Source organism: Drosophila arizonae, chromosome 2 (assembly GCF_054131065.1).
Source record: "Drosophila arizonae isolate 15081-1271.41 chromosome 2, UAZ_ARI_1.0, whole genome shotgun sequence".
NCBI lineage: Eukaryota > Metazoa > Arthropoda > Insecta > Diptera > Drosophilidae > Drosophila > Drosophila arizonae.
In genome coordinates this window covers 12,791,706-12,815,085 of record NC_142922.1, presented here as the reverse complement: position 1 = coordinate 12,815,085, position 23,380 = coordinate 12,791,706, and the positions used below count along the sequence as shown (strand labels likewise).

The following is a 23,380-nucleotide window of genomic DNA, read 5'->3' as shown; positions in this document are numbered from 1 at the left end:
TCTTTGCCGTGTGCAGACATCGAAAGATTGGTGCCGTGTGCAGCAAATCGGTAAACGATATTCCACTGATCTAAATGGTTGGGTCATTCGATGGAAAATTGGTAAAAGCTATTGCCAAAAATTAGCCTAAAAAGCTAAGGCAAATATTGACTATTCTGACTGACTATTATGCTAGAGAACTTCAGCAAATATGAGGACTTAAAAAAAATAAAAACACACACTCATTTTTAAACTTTTGCTAATAAATCATATTTTAAATGTATGTTAAATTACTTATGACTCTAAAATACCAATAAAACTCTGTAAGATTTTTAAAAGAAAAGTACAGTACTTCAATACAAAATACGTTAGACAAAATATTTGAAATCTGAGTAACTATTTTTGCAAACACATTAAAGGATCATTATTTGTTGATGTGGCAGCACTCATATCTGCTTCTACAACACAGGGAAATTTTTAAAAAGTATTTTTTCTGATTTAGAGTTTGCATGCTTTAATTGTGATGTATAGCTACATTATGAAGGCTATAGAATTGAAATTGATTCAAGATTTCTTAAGTTATAGACATAAGCAGGAGCTAAAATTCCCTGGGAACAATATCGATAACATAAATATTATGTTTCAAATGACGATATATCGATAGTATATTGCTAAGCCGCAAAATAGAGATAGAAATTCTTGCCATTTGTTACATGCGAAGTGGTGCCGCAGTAGATAGAATCTGACTGCGTTCCCCAATGTGTACAGTATTCCAATAAGAAAGTCACTAAACACAGCAGTAATATGTTTGCGTTACGACACTTGCGACTACAAGGCAGGGCTAAAATACATTTGCCATATGCTGCGACGGCAACAACTGCAAAAGCAACAACTACAAAACACATGCCAGCTGTGCCGGCGCGTGTCTATGTGGGTCTACATACATACAGCAGCGAGTATCGCATGCCAAGACTGTTGATGCTGCAGGAACATATGACAAGTTGGAGGCTTCACCAAAGAACCACGACAACGCTGTCGGAATCTTCGAACCAGGAGAGGAAGACGCCGCATAAAGCAACACTGTTACAGGAACTGGCCGACGCCGCTAAGCCCTACGCACAGCTGATGCGTATAGACCGACCCATCGGGACATATCTGCTCTTCTGGCCGTGCGGCTGGAGCATAGCTCTGAGTGCTGACGCCGGCTGCTGGCCAGACTTTTCGATGCTGGGACTCTTTGCATTGGGCGCATTGATTATGCGCGGCGCGGGCTGCACCATCAACGACATGTGGGACAAAGATATCGACGCAAAGGTGGAAAGAACGCGCACTCGCCCTCTGGCCTCTGGAAAGATTACGCAGTTCGATGCGATTGTATTTCTCTCAGCGCAGCTTAGCCTGGGTCTGCTTGTGCTGGTGCAGCTGAACTGGCAGTCCATCCTGCTCGGCGCCAGTTCGCTGGGTTTGGTGATTACGTACCCGCTGATGAAGCGCGTCACCTACTGGCCCCAGCTGGTGCTCGGCATGTGTTTCAACTGGGGCGCCCTGCTTGGCTGGTGTGCCACTCAGGGAAGCGTTAATCTGGAAGCCTGCCTGCCACTCTATCTATCCGGTGTGTGCTGGACTATAGTCTACGACACCATCTATGCCCACCAAGACAAGCTGGACGACTTGCAGATAGGCGTCAAGTCGACGGCGCTTCGCTTTGGAGAGAACACAAAAGTCTGGCTCTCCTGCTTTACAGCAGCTATGCTGGCGGGGCTCACCTCTGCCGGCTATGCCTGTGACCAGACTCTGCCCTATTATACCGCAGTGGGCGTCGTCGGAGCGCACTTGGTGCAGCAGGTGAGCACGCAGTGGAGTGGAATATAATAACTGCAATCTAATCAATCACTACTCCTCAGATCTACTCCCTCAACATAGACAATCCCAGTGACTGCGCCAAGAAGTTTCTCTCCAACCAGCAGGTGGGCCTAATTCTTTTCCTGGGTATCGTGCTGGGCACTTTGCTGAAGTCGGACGACAGCAAGAAACATAGTAAAGCAGCGCTACCACCTGTGACAGCTCCATCATATGTACCTTTGCCCCAATCAAAGCCGGACGTAATTAGCTGAACGGTTGTGTGGCTGTGGTGTTAATTTAATTTTCATCCTTCATTTGCGGGTTCGCTCTAGACCAAAGTCTGTACATAGCTAAATAGTTTAATTATTTTACGGTTATATTTTGTAGAAGTTTTAATGGTATTTAATGCAATTTGTTGACATTATTCAGAAAATCGCCTCGGGGAAACGTCTAAAATCATGTGTTACTCATTCGCTTTTAGACTCATTCGGCCTTCAACTTTTGTAAGCAAACTGGTTTCTGTATTCAATTCTTAATTGTTATTATTAATTACATATACAGATTGTGGTTGTGTGCTGTATGTGAAATACGCTTCTAATGTATTCATTTCATTTGTCGTAGTTCATAGTTTCGCTACAGCTAAGAAAAGATTGTTTGCCGTGGTACAAATGTTCAATAAACTAGGGTTAATAGAATTGGGTATTAGATTAAATCAGCCACATTCATGGGCATCTCGTCGATTTGCGTCGAGTAATATTGCTCAATGTCACGCAAAATGCGTATATCATCCGATTTCACAAAGTTAATGGCAACGCCCTTGCGTCCAAAGCGGCCCGATCGACCGATGCGGTGAATGTACAGCTCACGATTGTTGGGCAAGTCGTAATTGATGACCAAGGACACCTGCTGCACGTCTATGCCACGCGCCCACACATCGGTGGTGATGAGGACGCGGGACTGGCCGGCACGGAACTCCTTCATGATCTCGTCGCGCTCCTTTTGTGGCATGTCGCCATGCATTGAGCTGACCGTGAAGTTGGCCTCGCGCATTTTCTCCGTCAACCAGTCCACCTTGCGCTTAGTATTGCAGAAAATGACCGCCTGGGTGATGGTCAATGTGTCATAGAGATCGCATAAGGTGTCAAACTTCCATTCCTCTCGCTCCACGGCAACAAAAAACTGTTTAATGCCCTCCAGCGTCAATTCATCGCTGTAATGAAAGCGGGATTATGATTATATATGATTCGGTATGGACGTAAATATTTCTATTTTATTACCGTTTGACCAAAATTCGAATGGGATCAGTCATGAATTTGGAGGTCATTTCCAGAATTTCATGGGGCAATGTAGCGGAAATGAGCACAACTTGAGTAGCTGGCGGCAAATACCGATAGACATCATAGATCTGTTCCTTGAAGCCCTTATTCAACATCTCGTCTGCCTCGTCGAGCACCAGCATCTTGATGGCTCTGCAAAATGCACAAACAATACATGTTAAATATATTTTAATTGACAATATATTGCACAGCTTACCTTGTACGGAGGACACGTCGCTTGATCATGTCGAAGACACGACCAGGTGTGCCACTTACTATATGCTGGCCGTAATCCAACTTTCGTATGTCCTCGCCCAGGTTTGTGCCGCCAATGCAGACATGGCACTGAACGTTCATCATGTCGCCCAGGGCTAGAATAACCTTCTGGATTTGGACAGCCAACTCGCGTGTGGGGGACAGACACAGGACCTGTGTTTCACGCAGCGTTGTGTCCAGGCTTTGTAAAATGGAAATGGAAAATGTCGCTGTCTTGCCTGTACCGGACTGTGCTTGCGCGATAACGTCGCGTCCTTTCACAATTGGCTTTATGCTGCGCTGTTGTATAGCAGATGGTTTTTCAAAGCCTACATGTATATTAGGATTAATAGCGGGCGATTCTTTATGCATACACACAAAAACATACCGTACGCATAAATGCCGCGTAGCAGCTCCTCCTTTAGGTTCATGGCATTGAAGGTGGGTATTACCTCCACATCTTCGCTTGTCTCAAACTCCACATTTGAGAGATCCTCGGCCTGTGCATTTTTGCGCGCCATTTTCGACTTGAATGTGTTCAAATATTTCACAATAATATCTTTACCAAAGGTAACACAAGTTTTCTAAATATTTTTTCTACAACTTTCATGCGGCTTGGGGATGGAAAATTGATACTAGTTCAGCTATCGATAGTGAAGCGTCGATATATCGATAACGAATTTGAGCAGCACTTTTAGAGTTGCCATTTTTTGCTCATTTTTCGCATTTAAGCGCGCATTGCAGAATTTAAAAGTTTTGTATCTCTACTTATTATGGTTGATTATAAATAACAATTGATAACCCGAAAAAGTTTGTATAAAATATATTAAATTATTTATCATAAAATTAAATAATTAATCGTTAATCATTGTTTGTTATGTTTTGACAAATTTCTTAAATATCCGTTGAAATAATTTCAAGTCTCTCTTCTTAAGTTTCTTTGTCTTTTGGAACAAATTTCGTGCCATTTCTACACGCTGAGTGGCCTCCACCGCTGCAGTCTCCGCCTTTTCGGCAATTTTTTCGGTTCGGCAAAGATCTTTTTTGGCCTTCTCCATGCATATTTTTAATTCCTCCTCTCGCTTGCTAACGTTCATGAGTATCATATACTTTTCCCGTATTTCATTATTGGCACAGGCCGCTATTTCCTTATATCTCTCTAAATTCGCCCTCGAAGCTTCTAGAAAGTTTTGCATGACCTCTTGATGATTTTTAATGCTTGCAGCGACGCGGACAATTGTATTTATGTTGCATTTGCTACTGGCCAGAGCCTTCTTAACCTCTTCTATGACAGCATCGGCTTCGCACTGACTCTGCTCTAGTTGCTCGAGGAGCTGCTTCTTGCCATTCAGAGCCGCTTCAGCCGCTCGAGCAGCCTGCTCGGCCTTGTCGGCCAGTCGATACATGGCCCGTTGTCCGGCCTCTTCACCTGCACACTTTTGGGCATTTTTGGCTGCGCTAGCTTCGTCCGCTGCCGTCGCGGCTATTTTTGTGGATTTCAGGTTGAACTGACAGCTTGCTTTAGATGATGGATCTTGCTCCTTACTGCAGGACGGCTTACGTTTGTGGTGTGCTCTGCTCGCCAGTACGATGCTCATTATACATATCAACACCAGAGGCTCGCAACGCATTGAAAATTTGTCATCTTACATAAATTTCCACGCTCGTCTGACAGCATCCCTTATTCGAATACAAAATATTATCCGACCTCATTCGTAACAAGCTTTGAAATTTAATATACATATATAATGACTGCTAAGGCTGCAGTGCTCCTAGTCCTAGTCTGTCTGCTCTGTCCATCGGCGCCGCAAACTCTGGGCCACAGCATAGGCAAGGTAAGTGGTCTTAAAGCTACTGTTTCTTTCTAAACTGGGAAAATCGAAAATCGCCTGTCTTAGAAACGTTCTCTAGCTTCGACCAGCTTACTATACGATGACGGGCGCAACAATGCTAAGGAAGGTTGTGGTAGGAAAGACGAAGGTTGCCACATAAAACTATCTCCGAATGCGGCCACGAGGCAAAAGGCCTCTTGCATTGCCATGAAAGCGGCACAGGAAGCGAAAGCTGCCTCAGATGCCCAGTTGCCAGCCGCGGAAAATGCAGCGCTTCAGGTGAAGATTCAGTTGGCCGACAAAGCATTGGCAGCAGCAAATGCTGCAGACGCTGCTTTGGCAGGTAAACTGCAAATCGTTGAGCAACTGGAGTCGGAGGTGCGTGAAGGCGAGCTGGTCGTGGAGGAAGAAATGGGTTCGCTGCAAGCGACGCAGAGCAACTGCAACGCAGCCGCGCAGGCGGCCAAGCAGGCCGGCGTACAGCTGAAGACCCTCGGCGAGGCGGTTAAGAATGCCCAGGCCAATGTGATCAACTCGGAGCACGCTGCGAATGGCGCCCAGCAGGAGCTGACCGAGAAACAGCAGCTGGTCGAGGCGGCCAAAAAGCGTGTCGAACTGCTCCTCCGGCAACTCGATGCCGCACGAACCGATTACCGGAACACACAAAAGGCGGCCGAGCGTGCCGCATGCGCCGCCCAGGAAGCCAAGCAGCGCGCGACGCGGGAGCGACGCAAGGCTGAGATACGTAGCAAGCTGCATCAGCATATGCAGCAGTAAATCAAAGTTCAAAGTTCATGTTATCATATATTTTAATTTTATTAACTGTACTTTATTTTATAAATGCTCAAGTTTGATTGGCAGCAGGAAAATGTTACGATATCGCTTAGAATTGCATTAGACGTTTAATATTTAATTCTAATCCATGGAGAGGCATCTACATTTTGGCCAAGGAGAGCGTGCTAGTGCTGGTCATGCTTACAGAGTCACCCGTAGAGGTGCCTGCCTCCAATGAGTCCACCGATTGCGACAGATCTGCGGCATTGGGCAGTAGTTCCAGGCTGAGCGCGTGCGTATTGTAGCAGAGCACCAGCTTGGTCTTGAGACCCTCGAATATGCTAACTACACTCGGCTTGAGATTGAAGAAGATGATCTTCTGACGACGTCGCTGGAAATCTTCCACCATGGAAGAAATCACCTTGGCCGCCGTGAAGTCGGCAGCGAAAATGTACGTGCAGTCGATGACAATGGGCAGCGTGGTCTTGCTGCCGGACTTGAGCACCATGTTCCTCACGAACTCCACCGAGGGGAATATCAGGCAACGATCGGGCGTAATCTTTATAAACTTAATGCCATGCTCCGTCTCCAGTTGCTCCAGCGTGACCTTGGGCCGCGCCGCATGGTAGAGTATGTAGAGTTGATTGGCTCCGATTGCCACAACGATGCCGATTTCCAGGGGCAGCACAAGGCAGGTGACGAACGCCAGCAGACCGGGCACAAGATCAGAGCCTGTAATTTGAGAAGACAATGAAGACAATTTAAGACAGCAATTCAGGAGTCGAGCTCACGTTTGCTGCGCCACATCGGCCCTACGATTTGGTACTGGACCTGAAACACTACGGCCGATATGATGATAGCGGCCAGGACGGCTTTCGGTATGAAGTAGAAGTACTCGGTGAGGTAACTGATCGACAGCACCACTATGATGCCAATGTAAAGATTGGACATGTTGGTGCGACAGCCGCTGGCATTGTTGACGGCGGACCGGGCCAGACCACCGTTGCTCCGGTAGCCACTCACTAGGGCCGTGGCCATGTTGGCCACGCCGGTGGCGAACAGTTCCTGGCTCACGTCGATTTGTCTGTCCTTGGCAAATGCCTTGCAGACAGACACGTTCTCCAGCAGCGCTATAATCGGCACTATAATCAGCCCAAAGCCCAGACTCTGCACCATCTCAAAGAAGTTTTGGCCTGGCACTGCGGGAATGCCGGCTGTGGCATTGCCCGGCTGCGCCTCGACCGTGAAGTTGGGCAGTGAAATGGTGGGCATGCCAGGCGGTATGTAGCCTGTCAGCCGAAATGGATTCCTGTCGTTCGCCTCCAGGTACATGGCCACCAGAGTGGCGCCTATGACAACCGTGGCATTGCGGGTGACGCCCACAAATTTGATGATCTCGTTGAGCACGCGCTGCAGCTGGCTACGTTCGCACTTCTGCTTTGGGCCAATGCGTATTTGGCTGAGGCTGCGTATGGCCAGCAGGAGGATTAAGCAGCCGCAGCCCAGGCAGCAGTCCCAAACGCGAAAGTTATCGATGTCGCGGAACATGCTGATCCAGCTCTGCAGGAACGAGCCACCTTCACTGTTCACGCCCAAAATGTACTTCATCTGGGATGTGAGCACTATGAGGGACACGGCACTGGTGAAACCCGCGCTAACCGGGCCCGACACGAACTCCACCAGGGCACCAAGCTTGAAGATGGCCATCAGAATCTCAATGAAGCCGGTGAGAAAAGTGAGCAGCACCGAGTGCGCCCAGGAGCCGTGTGCGAACTGGTATGTCATGAGCGAGGCCACGGCTGTGCTGCCAATGGTATTGTCCTTGCACGTGCCCAGCAGGACGTAGACAAAGCAGCCCAGGAAGGAGCCGTAAAGACCAGACTCTGCGGGCAAGCCCACCACGCCCGAGTAGGCCAAGCCCTGCGGAATGACTGTGAGGCCCACAGTGAAGCCAGCTATCAGATCCCCAATGGCATCCTGCCTGTCGTACTTGGGCAGCCACTCAATGATCGGCAGGCGCTTCTTAAGCGTCTTCATGCGACACGCATTCCTCGCATAGCTCATGCAACACGAGGGCTCTGCCTCATGCTCCTGCCTGGCCGCCTCCAGTTGCTCGAGGCTCTTGCTTTTCGAGGTGCGATGGTCTGTGATCAGTATGCAGTCCGTTGAGGAGCTGCGAAACTGCGCCTCCAGACTCTGACTCACTTCCGCGCGCTTGCGGAAGGTCACCTCAGTCTCCAGTGTGGACATTGCGGTATCCCCTTTGATACGATACTGTGTAAATCCGGTAGCTGCCTCCGGCTGCTAGCTTGGCTATGCAGCGACTGAATGATAGCGCCGGATGCTGGGCACCTAAAGCGCGATCTTATCGCGGCCACCGATGTTTGCCCTGTTGAAAAATGTGGAAGCGGGACGCCAGTTGTTTGTTTCGGCCACACGACTTGCTCTTGTTTGGCTAGCCATTATCGACCAAATCAACTGGCACAGGTGTCGTCGGTGATATTAATTTTTCCATGACTCAATCGTAGACTGAATATCAGACAAATTCAGTGAGCAAACATAGGCAGAATTCCTATTGTATCTTTATCTTAATTCGGATATAATAAATTTGATTCATTTTGATACATTAATAAACAAAATTTGATATAATTTTTTTTTGGTTTATTTAATTTTAATGTTTTTTTTTCATGATTTTTAAAAATTGTATTTTAAAAGCATCGCATTTGATCATATAAAGTAAGATATATCATTACAATATACAATTGTATCGGTTTTTGTTTTTATGCGTATTTAAAATTAAAATTGTAACATTATGTTTAGGCAATTTTATAATTCAATAGCAGTAAATTGTTTCAGAGACCATGGCTATATGTATATGTATCATATATAATTATGTGTGTATATATATATAAGTATAATGTACTCGCATGTATGTGTGTACGCGTATGTGTATGCATGTAAATATTTATAAGCTCAAGCACTTGCCATCATCTTTCGAACTAAACGAGATGAAACCAAATTAAATTTTGAATTTAACCGAATCAAATCAAATCGTTATCAAAAATTACAAATTGCAAAATGGGATGGGCACGTGTGAAGCTGCAGCGTAAATATCTGAACAATCCAAAATTGACAAATTTGATTAAGGAAAGATTTTTTTCTTTTAAGGTTACAACACGATAGAATTAAGCTGCTTGGTTTTGGTAATTGTTGATTTCAACAATGCCAATGTCTAGATAAAATTAATTTAAATATATCATTGTGTGTGTATGTGTGTGTTCTTTGCTCGACAACAAACATTTGCATAACTCAAATAACTAACATATGATAAATGAACACAAAGCCCTTATGCGGACAGTACAAAAAAAAAAAAAAAAAAAAAAAACAAATTATTATAATTGAAATAAAATTCCATTGAACGCAACAAACATTGAAACAAACGAAAAGTTGGGCAGCCAGCGAGTGGCACAACTTTCGAGTAAAACAGCAACAACAATTGGGACTATCAACTACATAATCGGACGCATATATGTATAGTTCATATCAGCCGGTATATCATGTATACATATATGAGTATGCGATAGGCATCTGCCCGGGGCTGCCAGAACGTCTCGGTGCCTACGGCCAAACGCCAATGGTATAGTTCCTGCTCAGATGACCCATGCGCCGCTGACGACCAACTGCAAAAGATATAGCCATAAATTGGGATTAGCAAACAATTTTCAATTATATAGTTTATAGATAAGTTAAGAGACATATGTAACACCAACAGCAGAGCAGGAGCAAGAAACTTGTTAAAAATGTATAAATAAATCGATGCATGACGCACGATTGATACACTTGCAGTTGATATCAAGTGCCAACATTGGGTTTATCCATTATCTATAACTATATCGAAGTTGTAGTTAATGCTAAGCTGAGATATCAATATTTACTAAACTACTTATGGACTATCAACGTGTTAACACTCGCTTTCAGCAAGCGCTGCTCTAGCTTAAAGATACTTATGTGATGTATCTATCAGATACTCGGATACGTACTGCATGTTAACATCATTCTTCGGTGTTAGTTTTGCGGCTGGTTGTTGGGTGTGGGTCGTTTTAGGTGGTATTGTAGTTGTTATTGCTGATATTGTTGTTGTTGTTGTTGTTGGTAGTAGTGGTGGTGGTAGTGGTGTTGTTGTTGTTGGTGGAGTTGCGGTTACACAGATGTACAAAAAGGGGGAGAATCACAAGATGTTGTTGTTGTGGTTGTTGTTGAGTTGAACACACAGAATCGTTGGCGCACATGATGCTGCTTGTTGATGTTGTTGTGGTTGCTGTTGTTGTTCAGGTGGTGTTGCTGCTGCTGGTTCTTGTTAATTTCGTATATAATTGGACAATAAAACAAAGACACAAATCACACGCTCACACACAAAAAAGGTTGTTGCTGTTGTTGATTGGTTGCTTGGTTGGCTGTGGCATGTTTTGTCTTTTTATTTACGCTGATTGAGGCGGTTCACACGTACTGTAAGACATAAAGAGAAAGATAGAGAGGAGAGAGTGGGAGAGAGAAAGAGAGAGAGAAGAGACAAATACAATGTGATTAGTTAAATGGCAACACTGAACAGAGGAATACAAATTATTTAAGTTAAGGTTAATCAAAATATACAACAGGTTGTCATAAATTCAATCAATCAATCAATCTTTTGGGTACAACATTCAAGGCGTATGCCCATTGGACTTATGTTTTAGTAGTCGGCACAAAAATTCGCTCGCAAGTCAAGAAATGTTTGAGCAAGAGTCTTAGGAACTAGGGGCTTTTAATTGGGGTTTAAGCAGAACTCGGGCTGGGATTTGCATTAGTTGGGCTCGCTTAAGATTAACGCTGGCAGTGTTAGGCTTTTGTTTACTTCTTTTCTTAGACTAGTATTGTGGCACAAACAAACAAACAAACAAACGAACAACAAGGAACTGAGTAAAAGTTTTGGATACCAACTGTTCGACATGGCTTGGCGCTGAGAGCTTTGCTAGATGGTTTTACAAGTGGATTCTTGTTTATCTTGTTGCTGTTGTTGTTGTTGTTCGTGTGATGCTGCCTTTGTTGAATTATAGAAATTGCTTCGACATTTTGGTCTATGGCATTTATATATATATTTTTTTTTAATATATATATATTTTTTATAATTTTATATTGCTGTTATTTGAGGCTGTTATTTGATTTATTTGTGTTTTTAGTTTCACTTAAAAATTGTACATCGCAGTTTAATTCCTATACGAAGAGAAGTTTATTAGAGTTCTGTGGATTGAACAGCAACTTCTGTTTGGGTTTAGTCAATGCCAATGGGATGAGTTTTAGGTAGTTTCGGATCAGGAGTTGTGGGCGTGTCATGCAGCATGGTAGACGGGTTAACAAACATGCAGTTCTCAATTTAAACTTATAATAATATTTCAGTTCAGTTAATATCGGATGCAAGGCTTAACAAAGTACAAAAAGATCAGTACGCTTTACAGTCTTCAGTTATGTTTTTTTTTCTTTTCTTGTTTTGTTTCAAAGGTCAATTAAGATCTTCTAATTTTATAATATTAATATGCATATATACTAGACCGCAGCATTCAAATTCGAAAATGCTTGTGTGGTTAGACGAATTTGTTGTTTTTGTTTTGCGATTATAAAAAGAAACATTTTACGTAGAATTCGTGTTCATAGATACCTGTGTTAGAGATTAGACAAAATTATACACATTACGTCTAGAGTTTTTGCTGGGGTTAGATGCCTTGACTTTTGTCGTAAATCAGTTTCAAATATATCTTCTCTCTATATATGCTTGTATCGTAGATATATTTACATATTTGCATGTATCAGTGGTTCGTTGTGCGCATTATAGGTATGTGTATATGTATGTGTGTGTATATATGTATATGTATATATATATATAATTTATATATTATTTACTTCTTGGTCTCTCTAACGCATTCAGATGCCAGCTGCCAGATGCAGCTGCTGCTTCTTTCTTTTCTTTTATATTCTTCTTTTTATATATTGTTTACACGTTTAATTTACAGAGATTAAACTTGTTGTTTTTTATTCGTTTTTTATTTTTTATTTTTAAATTTACAAAACTCATTAAAAATGTTTAGTTTAGTTGCTTTGATTTGATTTTTTAGCATTTCTTTCTTTTAGGTTTTTTCTTTATTTTATTTTTTTTTGGTTTATTGAATTCTTGTTGACTTTCTATGCAGATTATTGAAAAATCTGTACTGCAGGCGTAACTCAAGATCTTTTCTTACTGTAAACGAGAAACAGAGAGACAGAGATAGAGAGAAAGAAATAGTACACAAAAATGAGAATAGACGAAACACATAAGAAACAATGTAAAGCGCTTTGTTGAATCGATCTTCTCGACTCTTTGACTGTCTGAGAGAGGGTAATATTGTTGGTCTGTTGGTCTGGTGGTCTAGTGTCAACATAAGGGGGTAGAGCACAAAGAGTAGACTGAGTTGGGGTAAAAACAAGATACAAGAGCCGCTCGTCTGCTCCTAGAGACTTTACTGGGATGTTAGTAGTGCATAGCTAATGCTGATGGATGGGCGTGTCCCAGTTATATACAATATGAATCAAAATGCATGAGCAGCGCTGCTGATAACGACGACAACGATCAGGTACAGATAGATATACATTTGTGTTTTTTGTTTGTTTTTATATTGGGTTGAGTTTGAGTTTTATGTACACGTTCTTGGTCTGCAAGACGTTGAGAGCTGGCTCTGGCTATGGACAGAACGAGCCCTTCTTTACACCATGGCCAAAACACAAAATGTTGGTGGATCAAGAGGCAACAACAACAACGTTACTACGAAACGAGGTGAAGCGAGGTGAGAGAACGAGAATTGATCGAGTGGCGGCTGTTTGACTGTCTGTACATTTTTGACTGTGTCTGGGCGAACTCCGCTCCGGTGTGCATGGTGTTGGTGGTGTTTTCTGTTGGGTGGTGTTTTCTGTTGGGTGTTGCTTGGTGGCTTCACTCACGTGTGCGCTTGGTAGACGCCCTCGTCGTCATAGTTGGGCGTCACGGCCCGACTGCCGGGCACCACCATATTATCGGGATCGATCTCTGGATCGTAGGCATCGCCGCCGCCGCCCCGTATGACCATATTATCGGGATCCACCTCCACATCATAGTCGGCCGGCGGCTGTGGCGACGGTGATGGCGATGGCGACGGCGAGGGCGTTGCCGAGTGACCCAGATCACGTTCAATCTCCATGTTGCTGGGCAATATCAATTTGGGCAAATTGGGCTTAAGTTTTTGCACCCGGAAGACTGAAGATCGTTTGGAATTTTTGTTGTTGTTGTTGTTGGTTGGTTGGTTGATTGGTAGCGGTAGTTTAATATACACAGAGGACAAGTTGAGTTGTGGGATACAGTTTGATAGTTTCGGGATTTAAATATAATATATAACAAATAATTGATTAATAATGCTTTATATCGAATCGTACTGTAGACAAGTTGTCACACATTCTATGGTATATACAAGACATAAAGATTTCTCACTGTCGCTAACGAGGAAGACACAATACAGAGGAGTTATTGAAACGGGGAACTATACACACAGACATATATGTATGGCTATGTATATGTGTGTGATGGGGCAGTGGAGATAGCAAAATGTTTACGTGAAGAATGATATTCCCGTACAGCTGACTTAGTATGTAAAACTGACTTAGCAACACTTGATACACTATTTATAGTAATTACATTAATTTAGATCTACTAATGACAATGTGTAAGTTCTGATCTAGTGAGTGAGTCAATGTGTTCTTAAATAAGCTCGACTTAGGCATATGTAACTAGATTTTTGACACTTGGTGACGCAACGCAACGAAACGAGAGGTGAAAACGAGAACGAGAACGAGAACGAAAACGATAACGAGAACATGAACGCCACGAACGCTGAGTGGTGAGAGATGTGCTGAAGTATTAGGCTTAACGACTGGACTATAAAGAGATGCCAAAGACGTCGGGTGGGTTCTCGAAACGATAACATTTTACCTGGTTACCACACGATAGAAACAGAGACAGGGGGGAGAGAGAGCATATCAACTACTTTTTCGTTACCAACGTCGTTTGGGTACTGAGAGAGGACATCCAAGCTTAGATCTCCTTCTCATTCGCCGCGCGCAAGCGGCTCAGGGCAGCACGGGATGTGGAGGCCTCGGCTGCGATTCCAGTTGTGGTTGATGTGCCTGCCATGGAAGTCAGCTGCAAGTTGCGCGTAATGCGCCCTGCTGGCAAGACATGAGCAGAATCTGATGCATTAGTCCAGGTGCGAGCCTTCACGAACTGCTCGAAAGCAGCCAAACTCTTTGCCTTTGAGTGCGATATGGCTGATGCGGATGTAGATGGAAATGCTGATGCTGATGTGGATGGGGATGACGGTGACGAAGCGTCGGCGTGGAAAGCTAACGTACCTTGCTGCAATTCACCTAAACGCGAGTGAGGTACACACGAGTCATACGTGAATAAAGGCCTATATATATATATATATATACGTAATTTCATTATATCAAGAAATTCAAAGGGATCGCGAGCCTAGCGAGCAGAACCAACGCTGAGAACCTGCAACCATTGTGCGTGGGGGGAAACAGCTGCCAATGGCAGCGACCAACTTACTTCTGTCGATGTTGCGCTGCAGATGGGCGGCCACGCGATGACGCGCATCGTTGAACTCCAGGTGCAAGCCGAGTCGCAGTAGCGATGGGTTCTTCTCCACCAAGTTGGTGATCTCCATTTCAATCTTGTTGCCAAGCACCGCAGATCGCTGTGTCGAGCATAAGAGCGGAGTTAGTTCTCGTTCAATTGAACTGAAAATTCAATTGAGCTGTCGCCACTTACCTGATTGGAGGCCCTGAACTCTTCGATGGTGTGGCATTTGAGCAGAGCTTGCACTAGTCTGACAATTACGGGCGGACTGATAAAGTTGGTTTCCACATTTAATACTCTCAGGGTTTTGCTTTTCTCGATCGCTTCGGCGAGCAGGAGAGCTGTCTTATCGGTCAGTCCGACGTTTGTCAGCGATAGAACTTCCAAATGTTCATTCTGAGGCAGTGCTGCAAAGAGCTGTTCGAACTTCTCATCCGATATATTCTAGAGACAAAGAGATGCATAGTTAGCTCATACACATACTTTTAGTTTGGATCGTAAATACTCACCTTAATGTTATTCAAGTTCAGGTCAACTAGCTTGTTGTCGTCATCCTTGACGCGCTTGATTGACTCATCCACATCTGTGCTGTTGGGCGGATCCATGGGGAACAACTTCTGCTGTGTGGACTTTGTGATGCCATCCCAGCCCAAGCCAACCGGCTGGCCCTTGTTCAGCAGTGAGGCGTGGTACTGATCCTGGTTCATCATCGAGTGGAAGCCAAGAATGGCAGCCAGATCGATAATTTCCTCCTGCGTGGCATCACTGAGAGCATGCTCGTACTCCTCGCCCATGTCAATGGCGATCTGTTCCTCCGCCTCAATGTCACGCGCATCCCTTGGTGGTGGCACCCACTTCTTGCCGCGCACCTTGCCCTGCACATACGGCTCAAACTCCGGCTGATCGGGTGTCTCGATTGCCTGCTTGTTAATATGCTCGATGAGCTGTTTGCGATTCAGCGGCCCGGTAGCATCCTTGGTACACTCGTAGCTGCAGCGCTGGTCTGGTGGCAGGAAGTTGTCCTGAAAAGTCAAGGATTCGTTAAGTTTAGGATATGTGAAAAGAGATCCAAGTCATTGCTTACATCGGGATCAACCTCTTTGGCCAGTATGGTTATCTCCTCGGGCGACAGTTGCGCCAACAGACTCTCCACATCCACATCATCGTATTCGCTCAAGTCCTTGCCGTACAGCTTGGCCGGCGTAGTGAGCGTTGTTGTCTTTGTGGTGGACGAAGTCTGCAAATGTTGAAATTATTATGAAATTAATGCATTTATTTATAGCACTCCATAATTAATATTCATTTCACACATTCTTGAGCAGCTTTAGGGTAGCCGGCGGCTGTGGTGCACGCCGCTTGATCTTGGGCACGGGTCGCAGTTTGATCTTCTGAAACTCAGCCACTGGCTCGGTGCTCTCCATGGCGGGCTCAGCGTGTATTATGACACTTATTGCAAATCAATAAATGGCGAGCCACGCAAATAAAAATAAATAAAACTTAAAATAAAACACAATGCAAATCCAATTATGCAGGTATAAACTGTGCACCACTGACGCTGACGCTGACGCAGACGCAGACGCTTAATGTGGTTGGATGTGTCCGGGACTGGGGCTCAGCAGCGACTGGCGCGCACAAAGCACAAGACACCAAATTAAGGTGCAACACGGGCCGAGACAGCAGCAAGACACAACAAGAGTCGCAACAGCCGTGCAACATTTGCTTGACGCGCGGTTTGAGCCAAGAACAGCAATCGCAACTGCCAGTCAGCCAGTCAGCCACACAGTTAGTCAGCTAGCCAGCTAGTCAGCCAGTCTTCGAGTCAGTGAGTCAGTGAGACTCGCTTCAAGTTGGCGTAATCGACAGTCGGTGGCAATGTAAATTAGGCGCATACATTGAAAGCTGCAGCGGGACCGGCGGGGGCAGCCAAGTGTGGCACGTTGTCTGCACTTAAATGACTTCCACTCTAAAACGATGCGCCGAGCATGAAATCGAAGCTGAACAAAAACCCCCAGCCCAACGCTTGCCAAGGCTGAGGGGCCATAAATAAACAAAAGTAACCAAAGTAAAGCAGCCCCCAGCGATTGATTTGTTGTGGGAAAGTATTGCGCAGGTTTTTCTCTCTGTCTGAGATTTATCGCCAGCGCTGGCATTAATGTGGCAATTGGAAATTAAAATAAAACACAAAGCTTGGCCAAATGAATAAGGCTAAGCACAAAGCTGTCGTTGGGCAGCCAACTTGGCCAAGAGCTGCTGACATAGGGACACGAAGTCAGTTAACTAAAAGACACGCGGCCAGAGGGCCAGCAATTTACATAAAATAATTGTACAGCACGCTGAGTGGGCTCAAAGTTCTATCAAAGCGTGACCCAAACAAACAAACCAACTGAACTGAACCGAGCCGAACCGAACCGAACCCAAGTGAACCCGCCAGAAAGCCAGCCAGCCAGCCAGCCAACGGACAAAAGCCAAATCTAAAGACGCTGCCAAAACTGGTTTCAGAGGGCAGCAGCAGACCAACTGACGAGTGCGCCAGGAAGCGAGACTAACCACATAAACCACTTTTCGTACTTTGCTGCAACTTCAGTGCGCCATTTAAGTGAAACCGGTTTCGCTATAAAGAAAACAAGTAAGAGTGCTCTAGCCAAGGAGTCCACAATCAAGAGATACTCCGCAAACAGTTGCAGCAAGTTGTGTCCACTCATATATACGACAGCCTGATCTGGCTATGAAATTTGTATTTTACAGAAAATGAAGAAAGTCTATTTTACTATAGATTTATTTAATTACTGGGTAATTCAATATTATTTTGATACTAAACTTAGTTCAGTCTATATTAAAAATAGGTATATATAAAGGAAAACAATTGTGAAAACTGAATGAGAAACAAACAGGAAATATAATATGCCTAGCTAACAGCTTTCTCAATATATCAAGAAGCATCATAATATGTATAGAGTTACTTCAATCCATTAATTTTTAGTGCTAGACTATATAAACTTGTTTTACTTAAGAAATATGAGAGACTAAGTTTCAGACTGTTTTAATCTTTTATTTTAATGGCCTATAAAAAACACTTGATTAGCTAAAGGAAATCCGTAAGCTAGATACAAAATTTATGTTCTCTCATGATCTTTGATCTCTTTTCAGTTTAATTACTTTTTGACAAGGCATACCCCTTTCGTTGTGTAAATTTCTAATTAATACAGGGTATAATAGTAACAACAACTCCACACAACAGCTTTGACTAGTTGTTGCTCTCCAGCTCCTACCCCACCTCCACCGCCGCCTCCTCTTGGGGCTAGCAAAATGTGCTCGTAAATGGCCATGTTCAAATGTAAGTAAATGTGTCCAAGTTTGGCCAAAAGCTCTGCAGATGCTGCGTCCAGATACAGAGATACGAAGTACAGCTAAATGCTGTCGATTGACCCACTTTAAAGTGAGTGGCATGCATTGAAGCAGCAACAGGGCACAGATAGCAGTCGACGAGATATTATGTCAGGCAGCCTCTAACGGCAAACGACCAACGGCCAACGGAGAACGGAGAACGGAGAACCAAAGCTCACAGCATGTTGACATTTCAATTGAGGGCAGACTTAGATTAATTGAAATAAACAGTTTTATTTCGAGGCTGCCAGCCACATCAATGACGCAGCGAATGCCACGAGCTGTGAATGGTTTTCAATTGTGGCGCCTCAGCTGCGCCTAGCGCCTAACGCTTTAAACAAGTCGTACAGTCAGTCAGGTTAGTATTGTAGCTACCGCAATCGTATCTAACACCACGTTTCACGCAGAGCAACGAATTCTCATTAAAAATGAAAATAATTGCGAAAATAATTGAGTTCATGGCACTCCTGAGACTCAGGCACTCAGATAGGAGGCGCTGCTAATAATTTACATCGGAAAAGCAGGCACGGCCATTTGCAGTGAAAACGAGAAAAACAAAGACCAAGCCAAAGCGACAAACTTATTTTTTTATGAAAATTTATCAGGACTAGGAAGTATTTGATATTATTTGTATATTAACAATTTTTAGTTGGCTCAACGAACATTAAATTCATTCTATAAACAGTTTTATAAGCTCGAAAGTAATAGACTTTTGTTATTTATTTTTATTTTATATGTAATTATGTATATATTTTTACCAATAATTATTTTTTGCAACTTTTTACAATATTTTATTTGATACATAAGTATGTATTTATATATATAACGATAAAATAGTGCTAAAAACTACGGTTTAGATTTAAGTAATGCCATGAAGACAATATCTCTCAATAGCCAGTATTCGGCTTAGGTAGAACTTTGTGTACATAATTTCGCCGTAGCCCTTTTTAAACGGCATAACCTCTAAAATTTCTTATACATATATGCAAAAATTGAGGGTTAGGCCGTAAAGGTGTATACAAAGTTCTGGCTAAGCCAAGCACAGTTAACCATATTGAGAGGCTAGCCACATTTCAGCACTTGATAGCTGAAGGCGGCACTATCTATAGCGGAACGGCAGCCAGTTGTAGTGGGGCTTGCAGACGCACCCACCATGCAAATGCACCGTAAACAACATAAGCAAGGTGGCGTAACGAGATATGTAATAGTATATACATATATGTATATGTTTTGTATCTGACAGATACGATGGAGCGAACAGTTGTCAACATGCTAGGCGGCCAATTCGCGAGTTGAGTTACGTATTTAGCGGATCGCTTTTAGCATAGCTCATGAATTGCAACGGGCCTTGAAACGGGAGCAGGCATTGAGACGTGTTTAACCAGCTGCAGCTGCCACAGTCCACAAACAGTTTGCAGTTCGCAGTCCACGAAATGTGCGAATAACAAAAATCGAAACATGTCTAATGCTGTTTTCGGTGATTTGCAGATTTGCGAATGTGTGTGAATGCGGTGGTGCGAGTGGTGCGCGTGGTGCGATTGGTGGCCAGTGACTGGCAAGTGGGTCAAGGTGCTTAGCTGATTTAATTAAGCGGCACCGACCGCTTGGGACTCGTTGTGGAGATCACGTTTTTCGAGCGGAAAATCCGCAACAAACAAAAAAAACATCATGAAACGCAAAATATTCATATTGCTCGGCCTTTCCGCTTCGGGCTGCAGGTGAAAAGTTGGCCGGGTCGCAATCGCCGCTAATGACTAATGGCTGGAAATGTGTGAGCACGCCCAAACATGGCCAAATAGGAAGTGAGCCGTGCCGCGCCGTGCCGTTGAGGATGCGCGCCAGATGCTGCGCGAATACCAGGAAATTGTACGTACTTGAGCGGAATCACGTTAGAAAATACCAAAAATCTTAATTATCTCGCGCGACGCGCTCTTCACTCACGGGTTTTATGGCCGGAAAGCATTTCTGCAAATTAGCATAGGAAATTGCAGGGGTAACAGCAGCAGCAGTAGCAGCATGTGTCTGGGGAAATGGTTTTTCATGGTTAAGATTAAGATTTGAATAGGGTGCATGCCACGGACACGGTTTCACCTCAATGACACTCGCGGTACTTAAGGTAAGCTGTTGCTTTGTGTATGTGTGTGTGAGAGATTTTATTTCTCTTCTCTGTATATTCAATCTTCGACTGTTTGTAGCTGCCAGAGACTGTTGACAAATGCAGCTTGGGTGCTGATGCTGGTTGAGCAACATTTTAGTGGTTTCCAACAAGCCAGCTAGCATTTGGTATCTGCTTCTGGTCCCTAGAGCTCCAGCTCCAGCCATTGTGACCGCAAATCACATATTCAGTGAACAGCAATCTGCTCTTATAGCTTGGCAATATTTTATGCAATTTGCATGCCAGCGATAAACCCAGAGGGCGGGCTCTATTGCTGCAGCTGACAGCAGACGGCAGCCAGCAGCGGCAGCAACCGCAACTCCCAGGGCAAAGAAAAAGTCGACAGAAAATATATAGAACTTGGCCCTGGCACTGGCTGGAAAGTTGAGACCACATTGGTCATTCTAAAGCACCGTGGAGTGTCGAGTGTCGAGTGCTGAAAACTGAGAGCCCGATAGTTCCGTTTCAGTGCACTCGCATCGGATGGTTTGCCGCCTGATTGGGCACGCACAGCCAGCGCTGCTGAGATCTTGGCTAACAGCAAAGGCCACTTGGCATTAGCATCGCCAACGCCATCGTCATTGCCATTGCCATTGCCATTGGCATTAGCGCTGCAACAAAGTGGCAAATTAACAACGGCCAAAAACAGCTAACGACATTACGGACACTTGTGCCCAAGTCGAGAGAGTGGGCCAAAACTTTCCTCGACTGCGGTTCGATTTGTGACAAAAACATTTACACAGCTGTTGACCAAGCTAAAACAAAAGCGAAACGCGCAAGAAATTAGACTTTCGCATAATGAAGATTTAATACTCTTATAAAATATATATCAAATATATATAAAATATATTTAAACTTTGCAAATATATAAAGCAGGAAATCATATAAGATAGATATGTTTTAGTAAACGTTGAATCATACAATGTAATTGCGTTATTTGAAAAACAGAAGCACGATCTGTGACTATGACTAGCCAAACCTCTTAATTTAAAAGGCCTAGCAAGAAGAGGTAATTATCTAACTGTTAAATGATGAAGACTTGCAGAAAGAGTTTCTTGGTCTTGCAGTTGGTATACCACACAATATAGGGTATACAAAAAGAAAGAGTGAAATGTGTGTCTGACTCCATTTATGGCTATATATATAGAGCCAAGTGCGTTGACTGCTTTTTCCTGCTTCGATGATATGGAGTTTAGCTCAAAATGAGAAACGTGCGGCGCATTTCATTTGTCGTGCCGCCAGATCATCAATAAAATGTCAAATAAGCAACAGCTTAGCCAGACTCGTTGAGGCGACATCACCGACAGCGGCAACAAATACGCAAATAGGGAAATGTGGGCGGAACAAAGGTGGGGGCGTGTGGCTGCTGCTGCTGCTGCTGCTGGCGGCGTCATGAAGTGCGCAAAATTTATGTAGTTTGCATTTTGCCATTGAGTTTGAAGTCTGCAACTTTTGTCACGTCGAAGCATTCACGAAAAAATTTGCTCAAATTTGTGAGAGCGAAATGCCAGGGAATAATAAATTTGTCGAACAATAAGAAAAATAGCGTAGCACTTATTTAAAACAAAGAAAAAGCCTAATAACAGTTGGGAACGGCTGCGAAAGTGAAAGCTAATTCAGACAAACAGTCTTTGTTTTACTTTGATGGTTTTCATGTTTTTCGTAGGCTTTCAAATGCAATGCAAATGAAAATTGATGTCTATGCGAGTATGCAAATGGCAAACAGAGACCCGTTGGGCTTACGCATCGATGCGGTCTTTGGCCCGTCCATAATTAAGCGGCTTGTTTATACTACATCGAATAGTTTACACATTGGGGAAATGCGAACGACGTGTCATTACGCGCATGCAAACGCCTCGCACAGCCAGTGGCCGGCCAATGAACTCGGCCCATTTGTCGCCGCTCAGTGGTTAGAACCACTCACAGCCACATAGTCGCACAGCCAGGCTGACATTTGAAATTTGCAGTGCAGCAGCTAGTTGCAATTAGAGTGGTTTCTGTTGCCAGTTGCGGGCAATTATGCAAGTGCACAGCCTCTGTCGCTGCCCTCAAATTTGGTAACACACTCTGCGTGTGTTTGTTTGTGTGTGTGTGTGTGTGTGTGTGGCAAGCAACCGCAGCTGCAGCTGCAGATGATAGCCAACAAGACGGCGACGATTTTGTAATCGAGTCTGATTTGTGCACACAGATGGAAACTAAAACGCGGCGCTTGCATGCGATGCGATTCTAAATCGCGTGCATTGACGGGGGCGGGGGCGTGGCAGTTGCAACACCAGTGCTTAATAAGTCATTCTGGCAATCAGCTGAACATGTGCGCCCAAAGAATTTAGAATTCCATTAGAAGCGTATGGCATTTGAATAGCTTTGAAATAGAAACCCTTTGAGAAGAGTTTCAGCTCTAGAAATATTCTCAAGAGCAAGTCTAAGCTAAAGTTAATTACAAATTTTGCTTTGCTGAGTAATAAAAATTGCCTTAAATTTGTGAAATATCTGAATAATAACACGAATTGAATGCGGCCTTACCGTACAGCTGGCTCTACTCCGTTAAATGTCACATTTATTGAACTGCCATAGTTTAAATAAATTGGCGAGAATTGCATATTTCAACTATTCATGGCTATAAATCAATTAATGTCACGTAAATTTATGATTTACCTAGCTTTGATATTGGAATTGCTACGAATGTAATCAAAGCGCTGTAATCACCAGGCCAATATTTTTAGATCTGACATATATTAATAGATTACAAAAAACTTATCTTCGTTCTGGAATAGCCTCTGCTATTTTCAGCTGGAACTTACCTGAAATGACAGGAAAAAAACAAAAGAAACTTTAAGTTAAACGAACTATAATATGTATATGTGCATGAGCCACCTATAGATATGTGTGTGTCTGTGCATACATGTATTGGTAACGAGCATAACTTTTGACAGGCGACGCAGCTGAAAACTTTCCCATGCTTCCCCGGAGCCTGTGCTCCGGCTGATGGGCGCACAGTGCAGGAGTTGTGCAGATAATTACACGAAAGCCATACGCAAATTATGTAAAAAGATTAAATTTGTAAAATAAATTGGAGCAGACCCCAAACCAACCCAAACCGAACCAAAGAGCAGACCGGAAAATGCAATCCAGCCAGGCTGACAGCCAGACAGCCAAACACTTGGCT

At 43.8% G+C, this 23,380-nt stretch overlaps 6 protein-coding genes across 25 annotated transcripts in view; 2 read left to right on the top strand and 4 right to left on the bottom strand.

Annotated features, from left to right (window-relative positions):
* Positions 1 to 513: 513 nt before the first annotated feature.
* Coq2 (ubiquinone biosynthesis protein COQ2, mitochondrial) lies at positions 514 to 2,408 on the top strand. Its single transcript, XM_018018144.2, has 2 exons — positions 514 to 1,824; positions 1,884 to 2,408. The coding sequence occupies exons 1-2, from the start codon at positions 784 to 786 to the stop codon at positions 2,091 to 2,093; spliced, it is 1,251 nt and encodes a 416-aa protein (XP_017873633.1). The 5' UTR covers positions 514 to 783; the 3' UTR covers positions 2,094 to 2,408.
* LOC108621047 (eukaryotic initiation factor 4A-III) lies at positions 2,180 to 4,041 on the bottom strand. Its single transcript, XM_018018146.2, has 4 exons — positions 3,781 to 4,041; positions 3,355 to 3,721; positions 3,099 to 3,290; positions 2,180 to 3,031 (listed from the first exon to the last, which is right to left on the bottom strand). The coding sequence occupies exons 1-4, from the start codon at positions 3,911 to 3,913 to the stop codon at positions 2,524 to 2,526; spliced, it is 1,200 nt and encodes a 399-aa protein (XP_017873635.1). The 5' UTR covers positions 3,914 to 4,041; the 3' UTR covers positions 2,180 to 2,523.
* A 226-nt stretch (positions 4,042 to 4,267) lies between these two features.
* On the bottom strand, positions 4,268 to 4,990 carry LOC149270317 (uncharacterized). The gene has a single exon (XM_089462178.1). It carries the CDS (start codon positions 4,988 to 4,990, stop codon positions 4,268 to 4,270), a length of 723 nt encoding a protein of 240 aa, XP_089318304.1.
* On the top strand, positions 4,270 to 6,093 carry LOC108621049 (uncharacterized). The gene is made up of 2 exons (XM_018018148.2): positions 4,270 to 5,227; positions 5,291 to 6,093. The coding sequence occupies exons 1-2, from the start codon at positions 5,141 to 5,143 to the stop codon at positions 5,999 to 6,001; spliced, it is 798 nt and encodes a 265-aa protein (XP_017873637.1). The 5' UTR covers positions 4,270 to 5,140; the 3' UTR covers positions 6,002 to 6,093.
* On the bottom strand, positions 6,032 to 8,509 carry LOC108621042 (sodium-independent sulfate anion transporter). Its single transcript, XM_018018132.2, has 2 exons — positions 6,790 to 8,509; positions 6,032 to 6,730 (listed from the first exon to the last, which is right to left on the bottom strand). Exons 1-2 carry the CDS (start codon positions 8,246 to 8,248, stop codon positions 6,159 to 6,161), a joined length of 2,031 nt encoding a protein of 676 aa, XP_017873621.1. The 5' UTR covers positions 8,249 to 8,509; the 3' UTR covers positions 6,032 to 6,158.
* A 135-nt stretch (positions 8,510 to 8,644) lies between these two features.
* Positions 8,645 to 23,380, bottom strand: part of tmod (tropomodulin) — a 53,432-nt gene continuing 38,696 nt past the window's right edge. For 10 of the 20 annotated variants that reach the window (XR_016268568.1, XR_016268570.1, XR_016268569.1 and 7 more), the window contains 7 exons: positions 15,760 to 15,912; positions 15,185 to 15,697; positions 14,868 to 15,119; positions 14,646 to 14,793; positions 14,091 to 14,458; positions 10,976 to 11,248; positions 10,097 to 10,504 (listed from right to left, as the gene is read on the bottom strand). Coding sequence is in view for 6 of the 20 variants with exons in the window: in XM_089462179.1 (XP_089318305.1) it covers positions 14,127 to 14,458; positions 14,646 to 14,793; positions 14,868 to 15,119; positions 15,185 to 15,697; positions 15,760 to 15,912 (1,398 nt within the window). In the remaining 14 variants the exon portion in view is untranslated. The other 10 variants (XR_016268572.1, XR_016268578.1, XR_016268567.1 and 7 more) reach the window with 10 other exon arrangements.